The 13,001-nt window shown below is 52.6% G+C and overlaps 1 protein-coding gene across 1 annotated transcript in view; it reads right to left on the bottom strand.

Annotated features, from left to right (window-relative positions):
• Positions 1-10,683: 10,683 nt before the first annotated feature.
• Positions 10,684-13,001, bottom strand: part of LOC104281595 (sodium- and chloride-dependent GABA transporter 1-like) — a 26,186-nt gene continuing 23,868 nt past the window's right edge. The window contains exon 14 of the mRNA XM_009879619.1: positions 10,684-10,788. Within this exon, the coding sequence (XP_009877921.1) occupies positions 10,684-10,788 (105 nt within the window). The remainder of the gene's footprint in view (positions 10,789-13,001) is intronic.

The following is a 13,001-nucleotide window of genomic DNA, read 5'->3' on the forward strand; positions in this document are numbered from 1 at the left end:
CTGCTGCAAACTGGTGTCCACCCGCAGGGCACTAAAGCCGCCCATGTCCTTCCACTGCCGCCCCACGCCGTTAGCACAGCTGGCTGGGAAGGAGCTGGGTCAGGACAGGGCGACGTGCACTGAAAGGCGATGGCTTTGCAGGGCTCTGCGCTGGCAGCGGGCGGTCATGCAGTTATTGAATGAGTTTTAACCCCATTAATGCAATTTCACTAAATGAAAAATACCATTTTCAAATGCAGTTTGTGTTAACAAGATCCGAAATCAGAAAATTAAGCTAGCTCTACCATTAAACACCAAAGGCATAAACATAGCATATGTCTCCCCCAGATCTAAAGCAGAAGTAATATGATTATTAAAAATACATGCAATCCTGTCAATACAAAAAAGCAACATTTTTTTGGACACAAAGATCCTAAAAATACATCCCAAGATGTATTTTTGTGTGGAGATGAGTATTTGACAAATACAGGAAGAGCAACCCTCCATCACTGTCATTATGACCTACATCTTGTCCTCAAAGGTTTTACACCTTTTTGCAGCAACAACTGTCTGTTGATGACATGTCAATATGCCAGCAAGCATAGGGGCAACCTGACTTCATAGGATCCCCTTCCATGCAATAAAAGGAACAACACAACTGATTTTGTATTAGGAAACTGAGTTTGTAGCCCAAGAGTAGCATTTGTTCCTGTGCATAGTCTAATCGCTCAAGGAAGTTATGCGGGTAATGCGTAGCTTGAGACTGCTAAGAACTTTCAAATAGATAACCCTGACTACACAAAAACACCATTAGCACATGATGCCAAGAAAACAAACAACTTCAGTAGGGATCCGAGCTAACATGGTTTAGAAGCTAGGAATTGGGAATAAGCTAGTACGGAAACATGAAGACCGTCTCGCTGCCGGTACATCCCTGCTGCAGCTGCCTCCGCACCCTCCCGCCTCCCACTGCTGCCTGCGAAAGGGGAATTGCTTCCCCCTTCCTCCCCTCCCCTCATTTTTGAAACGAGCTATTAATTATATTTCGTAAAAAAAACCTCCAAAACTCCGAGCAAAGTATTTGGGCAGCACAGGAGAAGGAGGACAACATGTTCCCCATAGGAAAACACAAACCTGTATATTCTGAGCAGACATCTCTGTGCTGGCTCTGGCTAAGCCCGAAACAGCAAAGCTTGGTGCCGGGAGGCCATGCCAACGCGAGACATAGCGTGGGGGGCTGCCAGCCAGGCTCTGATGGCAGCTGGATGGATGTCGGCCCTCCCGGGACACTACGAGCAGGACTTTTTCCCCGCCAGGACTGGCAGCCCTGGCAGGAATAGGAGCAGCCTGGGACAGCTGATGTTACAACTGTTGTAACCATCCAAGTAAAAGGCAAGAAAAGTCGCCAAAACCATCTTCAGCTTCTTAGGCAAGGGAGGGGCGGGAATAAAGGTAGGGGGAAATAAAACAAGGAGTGGTGCCACAGTCCTTCTGTGCAGGGAGCCCAGACCCAGGCTAACCTTCCCGCTGGGGCAGCCATCGCCAAACAGCTCGGTCATCGTGGTACCAAGCGCCCAGGACGCTTGGCTTTGACAATTCTTTAGGAAAACCAGGTGCAGAGAAAGCCTGCTAAAAACAGGGAAAATGTCACTGAAGTGAGCCTGGCCCTCCCAGGCCCTGGTGCCCGCTGCTGGTGTCTCCACGGAGGCATTCATTGCCACAAAGCAGCTGGTGCCCAAAGCCTCCTCATGTTTCCCTGGTCTTCGCTCTTGTGCAAAGGGAAGCTTCCCCCTTGCTCTTGGAGCAGGTCCAGAAGGGTTTGGGTCCTCCTACATTCCCTTCAGAGCCTGAGAGTTGGCAACAGCCGGGGGGAAATCCCAGCCTGAGCTTTCTGAAACGGGTTTCAGCCCCACTGACTGTCTGGCTGATCCCTGCCACCTCAGCTCTCCTTCACCTCCCCGCTCACAGCCTGTGACCCTCCGCCTGCTGAAGGAATTACCTTCTTTGCACCCAGTGGGCCACAGCAAAGCCATGCAGCTGATGGGAGCATGAGCCAGAGCACAGGTCGGTCGCTGTGAGATGGATTTCAGCGAGCAATGCACTGGTTTCAGCACTTACATCGGCTTTCTGCACCCTTCAGATCTGCCTCGTAGGACCCACCATTTGACACAGCTCTTCTCAGCTCCCTGTGGGAACTGGTCCTCTGTCATGTCTTTTTGCAGGGAGGGAGAGCATTTTTCAGTAAGGGCCACATGAACCCGGGCAGAATGATCTTCCCTTTCTAAAGGGAAAGAAAAAAAAACATCCCCTGGGATCTGACTTCAGCCTTCAGCCTCAGTTCACATCTTCTGGCATCCCTCGTGAAAAGGACAACCCATCCAGCAGCTAGGGACAAGTGGCCAGAAAAGAAATGTGCAAGGGAAAAGCAGGAGCCCTTATTAAATAGCTTGTTCAAAGATAAAAGCTCAGCCATCTGTCGACTTGCCGGAGAAGAGGCACTGCTATAATAATTAGCAGAGGGAAAGGCGGCAGAGATGCCTGTGAAAAAAACAGCAGTTTGCTAACATTTCACACAGGTCTGCCATGAAGGCAGTGGGAGGGAGGAAGGAGCAGAGGGAAAAAGTGCAAAGGAAGAAAGATCACGTTGCCCTTCTAGGGCAGATGCTGCCAGCGGTGAGGGGCAGAAGCTTCCCAGGGGCCACAGGATGCTTTGGGCTTGTGCAGGTTGGCACTCAACACCCCGAGAGCAGATGCTGCTGCAGGGGACCAGCAGCAGCCAATCTCTCTCAGATCCCGGGGTTCTGCCCTGCAGAGAAGGCCCCACAGCTGGGGGGGACATCCTGGGGACTGTGGTGCCACCAGGGATGGGGGAACCCCAGTGGGGCTGGGGGAAGGTGGCACCCCACCGGGCAGTGGATGGGATGCTGCTGGGGGGACTGGGCTGCACCACATCTCTCACCGTGGCTGTGCTGCCCACCCAGCACGCTCCCGTTTAAATGGTGATGGCTAATAGAGACTTGCCCCCCACCCCCAAAGAAAGAGCCCCCTCTTTCTTTTCAAAGCTCAAAGCATCCAGGAACCCCTGAAAATCCTTCTGCAACACCCACCCAGCACTCAGATGTGCTCCGTGGTGCCAAGGTGGGTGCCCAGCCATGGGACACCCCCTATACCCTGGGCTGAAGACCTCCTCATACTCGCCCGCACCCTCCTCCCTGCCAAAGCATCACCCCATGAAGCCGCCCCCGGAGCCTGGAGGACACTGCTGAGCTTCAGCTGCCCAAGCACCCACGGTGGCTGGGGCTTTGACAGCTGCTCTGTCACCCAGCTCCCCCCAGGAGCGTCACGCTGAAGTTCCCCTCGCAGAGCTGAAAAGCCGCTTTAAAATAAGAATCTTGGATTATAAATCCTAATCCCTTCATTTGCAGTAAGTGCAGAGAGGGGACAGAGATGCTGGCTCTCTTTCTCTCCTTCCTGCAGGACCAAACATGCTCAAAAAATACATCAAAGAGTTTGTGCCACAAGCCGGTGACCTGGAGCTTGGATGGGACCTCGTGGCACTGCCGGGGGAGGCAGAGGGGGGTGTTGTCCCCCTCCCACCAAGAGTGCTTATCCCTCTCCGTCTCTTGTCCTCGTCCCCATTGAGGAGTTATTTTTAAAGGCGCATCCATTGGCTCCGGCGCGTGCCAGAGGGGGATGCACAAACCAGTGGGTGGCAGGAGGCCAGCCTCAGGCACGTAGACAGGGGCAAGCTGTGGCCAAAAGGCACATGAGCTCTTCAGGGACGGGCAGGGAGCAGAGCGAGTGGCCAGCACTGCCTGCTTGCTGAGGCCTGGGTGCCCCCCGTGTCCTGCCCCTTGTCCCCCAGGGCCAGCCCGGGGGCTGATGTACCTCCAAGACTACGTACACAGCTTTAGAGCCATTGAGCAGACTGGAGGCAGCGCTCTTCAGGCTGATGGCAAGGGCTGAGTTTACACTGAAGAACCCCTTATCCAGACAAATGCAGGGCAGGTTTTGTCTGCAGCTGGGTCAGCAGCCTCAGCACAAAACTCACCGGTGCTTTTCTTTGTGGGGGGTGTTTTTGTTTTCCCGAACAGCACCATGCAATGCAAACTGGCCAAGAGCCTTCTCTGAGCCACGCAGCCTTCAAAGGCAGAAAAACATTCAGCCAGGCAGCCATGACCTGCTGTCCCTGTTTCAGCTGGGATAGAGTTAATTTCCTTTCTAGTAGCTGCTGTGTTTTGCATATAGTATGAGAATAATGCTGATAATGCATATTGTTTTAATTGTTGCTAAATGATGTTTACATTAGTCAAGGACTTTTTGCCATAGAAGCTGAGAAGGAGCATGGACAGGCCAAGCTGGCCAAAGGAATATTCCATACCACAGAGGTATATAAATTTATGTTATATATATAGTTATATATATTAATGTATAAACAGAGGTTAGCCGGGGGCGTGAATTTGTGATCACTGCTTGGGACGGGATGGGCAACCAATCATTGGGTGGTGAGTGACTTTGTATCACTTTATTTTGTATATTCTTTTACCGTTATTATTATTATTACCATCATCATCCTCATCTTCATCCTCATCCTCCTCTTCCATTACTTCCATTATTGTTCTATTAAACTGTCTTTATGTCCACCCGTGAGATTCTTCTGTTTTTTTCCCCTTCTCCCTCTTCTCCCTACGCTACTGGAGAGGGAAGGGAGTGAACGAGCAGTTGCATGGTCCTAGTTGCTGGCTGGGGTTAAACCATGACACCTGCTCTGCTGGTGGCCCCCGGGCTCACAGGAGATGAGATGTCTGGGCAGGAGTGCCCCCCAGGCAGGTGACCTGCCCTGCTCTGTGGCTATGGGGCCCGCTGAGGCCGGTTCCCCCCTGCTGTTGTTACACCAGTGACTCAGACACCTTCTGCTGGGTTGGGTTTTCTCATCTGGATGCAGAAACACTCAGACTCCCACAAAGGCCTCTGGAGAAAGCTGTTCCAGAGCAGGAATATGGCCAGGGTGAACCCCTCCATGGCTGCTCTGCACAGGCCTGCAGCCGTGGGGGTGAGGGCTGCTAGTACTCAGGGGCCTTGGTGGGGACATGTGCCACCATGTGAGGGGCCCTGTCTTTGGCTCTGTGGCCGGGCTGCAGCGAGCCGAGGTGCCAGGGCTGCTCCCCAGGGCCCCAGCAAAGGCTGGTGCTGTTTTCTTGGCAGCACAGCAGCATCGTGCCGTGCTGTCGGGAGGCATCTCCATCACCGTCACGGCTGTCAGGTATCAGCGTGAGGAGCAATAACCTCTCCCGAGCGTCTCCAGACACAGACACTTCCCGGCTGACAGCATCACAGGGATGATGGACAGGTGCTTGGCAGGAGCCCCATGCTCCCCTTGGCGGTGCTGCCTCAGCCAGCGCAGCGGGGGGGACACCAGGATGCCACCCCTGTCCCCTGCCACTCCCTCAGGTGTCTGCCTGGGGGCCACCACCTTGGGGTCCCCCGTGGGTATGGCCCTGGGGCTCAAAACCCTTTGTCCAGCGGTTAACAGCTGCACGTGGGTCCCAGCCCCTTGGGATGTGCCAGAGCAAGCACTAAAGCCGGGGGAAATGTCACACAGCCCCACAGGCGGCCCTCCCGACACACGCCACTGGGGCACAGGAGGGAACACGTGGGGGACCTACGCTGGAGAGAGCACCCAACACGCTGGAGGGAGGGACCCCAGCCCCGGGGGTTGCTCCTGATGGGGTGAACAAACCCTGAGGGCCAGGGTGGACACGTCACTGCCACTGTGCAGCTCTGAGCATGTCTGTACCTGACCCAAGGCTGCTGCAGTGCCCAAGGTGGTGGCGGAGGAGGTGGTACCCAGCTCCCATGGGAACCCCCATCTTTCAACCCTCCCTTGACACCTCTTGTCTTGCCTTTTCAAGGGCTTTGAAGCAGTGCAATGATCAGAATGGTTCTTGCACTCATTTTTAAGAGTTAGCTCCCACATGTCATCGGTACATCAGCCCATGGGGCCACTGCCCTCAATACAAGCAAAACCCCAGCGGCCATACCCCTTAGTGGTGTAGACCCCCTCCCCATTTGGCTGTCACCACCAAATGCAACCAGCGTCCCCCAATACAGAGAGAATCCCCCCGGGACAGGAGAGGGATAAGGACAAGTTGCTCATCCAGAGTGACGCTGCCTTTAAGGGCACCCCTCAATGCACAGCACAACTGCGCCCAACACATCGTTTAATAGAGTTTTGGAGAGACTACAAGCTACGCAGCGGTCGGCTAGCCGAAGCCTTACAGTGCCACACGGCATCAGTAACGTGTTGCGGACATTGCACACGTGTTTTACAACCAGCTGCCAGCTGCTGGAGAACATCTGGGACAACAGCAGCAGGAAGAGCTCCCCTCTCCTGGGGAGAGGCACTTCCCCTGGAGAGCTCACATCTCCAGGGGAAGCGGCACTTGAGCAGCAGCAAAGCAATCCCGCCTTTCCCATGGCCCCCCTCAGCCCCCGCTGCTGAGGCAGAGGGTGGGGGCAATGGCATTTATTTTATTTTTCGCAGCCCTCAGGAAAAAGAGGATTTCAGAGGGATTTGAGCACAGCTCCCTAAATAGCTCCTTAGAATTAAGAGGTTTCATGGGGGATTATTTTGAGCGGCTGCCCATGGTGGGAGGGAGAGGCTGGCAGGTGCTGGGGGTGGCGGGCAAGAGGACAGAGACATGGCAGGAGCAAGATAGGTGGGCAGAGGGGAGCAGGATCCCCTTCTGAACTGCAGCATGGGGGGAGAGGGGAGCATCCCACCCCCTGGCCATGCATGCATCCTCTCTACTGGGCGGACCAAAAGAAATGAGGAGCAGAGTTGTGGTCAGCAGAAGTGACGCACCGTGGGAACGGCACAAAAGCGGTTCTTACAGAGGAATCCCTGACGCTGAGCACGGTACGTGTCTTGCAGCTGGTATCCAAAAACTGACATCAAAAACGCAACGTGCAGATATGGCTGCTTCTCTGGACCTGTCCGTAGCAGCATTTCTGAGGCCTGGGATGAGCGCAAGGGGCCGATCCCATCCCTGCCTTCTCACTAGAGAGGAAACCTGCGTGCAATGGAGGTGGGAAGGCTCTTCTAGCACTAAGGATGGGATGAGTTTGAGATGCTGGAGAAGAGGATCAGTCAATCAGGCAGAGCTTGACTAAGGGCAAATTCCTTCCTGCAAAGCTAGGAATGCCAGGCTTCGCAGTTCCAAACATTCATGGTGGAAATAAAATAGTGCAAAAACAGGAAAGGCCACAAAATCTTTCAGAACAGGCACAGCTCTGCACAGACTGGTGGAATATGGGTTGAAATGTTTCTTCTAGTAATACCAAGAGATAGCATTGCTTGGCACAGCACTTTCTGGTGCAGAGAGGAAGAGAAGATAGCTGGAACTTCATTATAATTTTGATACTGGATTGGAAATTGGTTCTTAGGGACCAGATCCTGCAAAAAGCTGAGCTCCTCCATGGAGTCCTGAGCTCCAGCTTTCAAGAGGCAGAAGGGTTGAGCATACTCACAGCGAAACCTGAGCCACAGGCACACAGGAATAAGTATTAAAACTGGAAGGAGAGCGCATGAGACAAGCAGGGAAGTGACGCTGGTAAGAGTAGAGAGAGAGAAATGACGAAAGAATAGAAAGGGGAAGATAAAGGAGGGAGAACTGTAATTTGACAGTAGTGGAAGCAAAAAAGCAGGAAGAAGGAAGCTGAGGTAGACGATTTCCACTGGACGGATTAGTGGGGAAGAAGGGAGGCATGAGAACGAAAATGAGCATGGCAGGAGGGAGAGCAAAGGAGAAGGTCACAGACAGGAAACTGAGCAAATGACTAAATCTCATCAAATACCGTTATTATGAGCAGCCCATGCGCGGGGTAGTCCCTGCTGCTACACCTGGAGTGCACCTGCCACATACAAGGAGACAAGTCAGAGAGATGCTGGGACTAGAATCCCAGCAAAAAGGAAGTGGAGCTTTAGGGATTTCCTCAGCCACCAGTGAAGGGACTTTGTTTTCTGGACCCTTCCTTCTCCACTCCCCTGGAGGAACAACCCAGACAGTACAACCCTTTGAACAGCTCTCCCAGCAACTCTCTTTGGTCAAGAGTTTCAAAAATAACCACTGATGCTGGATTGTTCTGCCTCAGGACTGAGCTGCCCCAATGAAGTTGGAAAAATCGGGGTCTTCCATGGTTTTAAGGCCTCGCTCAAGCACTGACTCCTTTGCCCACCACCCGCCTGCGCAACTCTCAGTCTGCATTTACGGGGAGGGGGGGTCACGTGACCTGGACGCACAGGCAAAAGTAGGTTCCTCTTAAAGGTCATTACTGCAAAGATCGGAGGTTAACATCTGTTTTCAACACAGATGTCCCCCTCAAAGGACATACATGTATATAAATAGTGGTTTCCTTTGTTCCCCTGTTCATAAAAATACGTGAAAGTGGAATAGAAAATTTCAGCTGTACTAGTGCTGGCAATTGCGGGACAAGGAAAGATGACATGTCTGTGACTGGCTGAGATTAATTGTGATGAACTATGATTGCAGCTTTCAGTGTTTGGCTTTCGGCTTTACAAGATCAAGCCTGTAAATTCAGCATTTCCTCGTGTCTATTTAACAGCTGTGATTTTTTTGACGCAAACCCCCTAACGATTGGATGCGGGACAGGGTGTGATCTCAGCTCGTGGTGTTGGAGACTGCAAAACATGCACTCAAGGCCTGGCAGCCATGACCACTAAGAGCCAGGACACAGCGCGTGCCACGTGTACAAATGCAAGTTGGTAACACACCTAAAGCAACGTTAATTGAGATGCATTGGTGAGTTGGCAGGGGAACCAACCCCAAAGGTGACCAACTTCAGCTTTAACCAGACAATTTCTTCCCTCTTTACATTTCTGATCCTCAAGCTGGGAGACCAGCAGAAGAGCAGGTTGGCCCCATGCACTGGCTGGTCCCAGGGACAGGCAGCATGGGGCCAACCTGCACCATTTTGAAGCTCCTGTCAGAGTGCAGGGCAATTGCGCAAAGGCTCATCACTCAGCTGGGGTCTGTGGTGGGACCCCCACGGGACTTCAGCGTGTCACCTACAAGACCAGACCCTTTGGTAGGAAGCGTGAGTGGGATGTACCTTTTCTTGGACACTCATTTATGAATTTATTGATTCTGAGCTGAGCCTGGGAGCGCGAGCAGACATAGAGATGCCGTCAGGGTGCCGAGGGAGAGGAGAGACTAATTTGCACTGAGCCATGCTGTGTGTGCACACATACGATGGGTGCTCATCAAATGATCTGAGTACACGGGTATCTCCATGTGGGGTCATTGGGAGGATGTCACAAACAGGAGCGTCGCTGTCATACCTGCACATGGTGCTCTGATGAGCCATCTCCTTTCTCAAGGCTTTTGTAACCAGGAAATACCCTGCTGCTTTAGGACTGCTCTGAAACACTTCCCAGCCTTCTCCGAGGTGTTACACACTCCTCCACCATCATCTACAAGAGCTCACGGCCCCCTGTGATGTGTGTGCTGGGAGTCGGGACATGCCAGCGCCAGCAGCTGGCTGTACAGGCACTTCCCGAGGGAGGTCAGCACTGCTTCACAGGGGTGGGTTTAAGCATGGTGGCTACGTCCCACCAGCTCCCTCAGGAGCTCCTGCCTTCCACTGACTGGGATTTAGGTGTTGCCACTTCCTGAAAAAGGTATAAGCTAAACCACCCATGAGCACTAGGCTGCATCTCACCACTTTCCACCCAGGGACATAGCCAGGGAGGGCATTTGGCAGGAACTACCCTGTTTTGGTTGTGGGAGAGATTTGCAGGGTGCTGGAAAGTCTCCCTATCACACAGCAGACCTCTTGCCTCTGCACAAAGCTGATTGCAGCAGAGCGTGGTCAGTATAGAGGACTCGGACAGCGCCTCGTAAAGAGGCCTCCACTTACCCCCTTAACTGCATTTTAGGGTCAGGGAGTGGCTACTGCACACAGCTGCAGAGGGCAGGATGCTTCAGAAGAAGATTGCCTGCTCTGCTTAGGCTCTGGCTCACAGTGCCAGCCCCGATGGATGGGGTGATAATGGCTGGAGACTGCACAGGGCTGAAACACAGTGCCTGTGAGCAGCACACACTGTCCTGATGCCCTTTTCCAGTTTTGGGATGATGTCCTACAGCTACCAGCATGCTGGACTCCTCACTGGAATCCCTTGTTCTGCCACATTCGCTCCAGTAATACATTTGCTAGTGTTGGATTACGCTAGATCAGTCAACAGCAACCTGGGGTTGAACCTGGTGTCAGCTGGCTCTCTGGGGTGACAGCACAGCTGGGTGCTATGGGATGCTCTGTGGACATTCACATGGCAAGGCAAGAAGAAGAAAAGAGAAGCGGTCAGTGATCAGTCTAAGCTCTCTAGACACATCACCTCTCATCAGGAGAGGGAAGACCTGGGCACCTGCTGCTCCTCCCTGAGAGCCTGGACCAGGATGTTGCAGGATGAGGACGGTCACCGCACAACGCCCTGGTGGCAGCTCGTGCAGGGCCTTGGTAAGCCAGGCCAGGAGGAAGACATGCGAGAGAGTTCCTCCACCAGGTCCTCTCTTCGACTAGCGAAAGCCACCATGGAGCTGGGGACAGCGAGCTGTGCCGGAGGAGCTCGAGGGACAATGTGGCACGAGCAGCTACAGGGCAGGGCGAGGAGGTCCAACTCTCCTCCTAGACGGCGGCATCCAAGACCCTCCCGTTCAAGGATGTCTTCGGCTGGAGGCCGTTGTTCTGAGCGTGCACCTCTGGCTTGGGCTGTGTCATCTGCTGCAAACGCTGCCCGGGAATGAAGGAAGAGAGTGTGTTAGCCATGGGACAGCTGGGGCACGGCAGCGGCGGAGGGTTGGGAGCCCTCACCCCAAGCTTCAGAGGTGGCCCTAGTTATGGCAAGGGGATGGTGCATGTGGCAGGAGTAAGCACTCCAGCACCATTGGGCAATCCACCACAAGACTCTGCAAGTCATCTTTGCTTTGGTGCTGCCCACAGCACAGCAGCTCCTCCTTTTATCTGAAATACGGGGGTCACCCTTATAACACAGGCAAACGGTTACCGGGCAATACCAGCTGCAAGTAGGGCCGAGAGCTGCAATGTCACAGGCTTCAGAGCAGACCCGTTTTCCCATAGTTTCCACAGTTTTTCAACGAGGGTTGATTACAAAGCATTACTAACTAGGTACTGCAGGCTGACAAGGTTACGCCACTGATGCAGATCAGACCGGGCCGCCTGCACCAACCTTTGCACCAGCAGCGACTCCTGTCACCCTGAGCTGATCGAATGAAAATTGCAGAGCCAACTGAAGTGATGGAAGAACCCAGGAAAATATGGCGGGGCAAGTCATTACTGGAGGCGTGTGGACTGAGCATCGGGAGTGATGAAGAAGAATGAATCATTTTTGCCTGTCAGGGAGGGACTAACACTGCACTGTGCAGAAGAGAAGGCAGAGGAGGATTGAACCTGACCTGAATAGACATCACTAAGTCAGGAAGAAGCTCTTTCCAGCAAAGGGAAACGAGCTCCTGCTCTCCAATACCACTGAAGTGGCTGTTGCTGGGTGAAGTCTCTGAAACGTTCACTGAGCTGCTTCTGCCATTCATGGTCTTTTTTTTTTTTCCCCTCGCATTCATGCTCAGTAGGATCAAAATGACTTGTAATCTTTCCTGTCTGTCAAAACCACTTTATTCAGCATTGGCATCTAATTTCCCTCCAGCTCCAGCTCTATTACAAACTAATCCAGGATCTGTGCATATAAGAGGCCAAAAATTCTCTCTTGTCTCTCTGATACCGACACACATGCACACAGAGAAGCCTATTTTCTTCCTGCTGCCATCTGCTGCTGACTCCTGGGTCTATGAACAGTGGGGAGGAGGTCTGGGTCTCCTGGTGTGTGGGGGTGCTGTTAGAGGGAGAGCGGGACAGAAGGTGCACAGCAGTCACTCACGCTGCTGACTGGAGCTGCTGGTTTGCGCGAGGTGCCGAGGGGATGGGGGAAACATGCTCATGAGCTGCCCCTGGATGCCAGGACAGGCTTTGATCATCCCTAGGGGAAAAGAGGATTGAGCCTAAGCAAAGGGTTGAACCCATATCTGTATTTTCAGTCTTCCCTTTTTCAGCTCTTATTATGAGAGGATAAGGAGCCCTTAAACAGCTGAGAAGGGAGGTACTATTGGAATTGCCACCGGCCTTCAACACAAAATGGCAAGAACCTAAAGTCAACCTCAGATGACAGACCAGAAATGGAAAGCAGATGTGAGACACCAAAGCCACCTGGTTCCCCCACCAGAGCCCACCCAAATGGAGAGCTGGGAGGAAGGAAAGTGAAATCCACCTGCAACTTGACCTCAGAGGCAGAGAGCCTGAAGCTGACTTCAGTCCAGCAATTTCAGCCAAAATATTTCTGAATTAAACATTATTCAAAATACAGGATCCGTGAAGTAAACTCATGGGATTTAGATGGCATCTGGTGGTTGTTGCAGCTGAGCTGGGAAAGCCATAAATCAGCACCCCTGCGGTGACTTCTTACACCTGTAGCTCGCAGCAGACAGCACCGAGCCAGGGACTTTGTGCACAGTCCTCTCAAGACTGAATGTCAACACTGTAAATAAAACCTTAACAGTAATTACTAGGTATGACATACAGAGATTCATGATTCACTGCTGCATAAAACCTTGTTCAAATTATTTTAAAAAATGTTTTAAACAAGATTGGAGTTCTTGGTATTGTGGGTCCTGCATCAAATTCTGGATTGCTTCTTAACCCCTCATTCACTGAGTGCCCTTTACAAAGCACATGGCAAACTACTGTTGTGCACATTTGTCACTAGCGGGTCCTAGTCCTGACGTATTTCAAGCTTCATGCTTGGAGGATGCTGATGTCTCTGCTAGACATGGCAGGTAACCATGCTCATAGCCAGGGGACTGCTGGGAATTGGGATTTCTCTGGGTTAAGAAACCTCAAAGATTTCTTCCCAGTCTCTTGCAGGGCTCCAGTCC

This window comes from Charadrius vociferus, unplaced genomic scaffold (assembly GCF_000708025.1).
Source record: "Charadrius vociferus isolate BGI_N301 unplaced genomic scaffold, ASM70802v2 scaffold90, whole genome shotgun sequence".
Taxonomy (NCBI): domain Eukaryota; kingdom Metazoa; phylum Chordata; class Aves; order Charadriiformes; family Charadriidae; genus Charadrius; species Charadrius vociferus.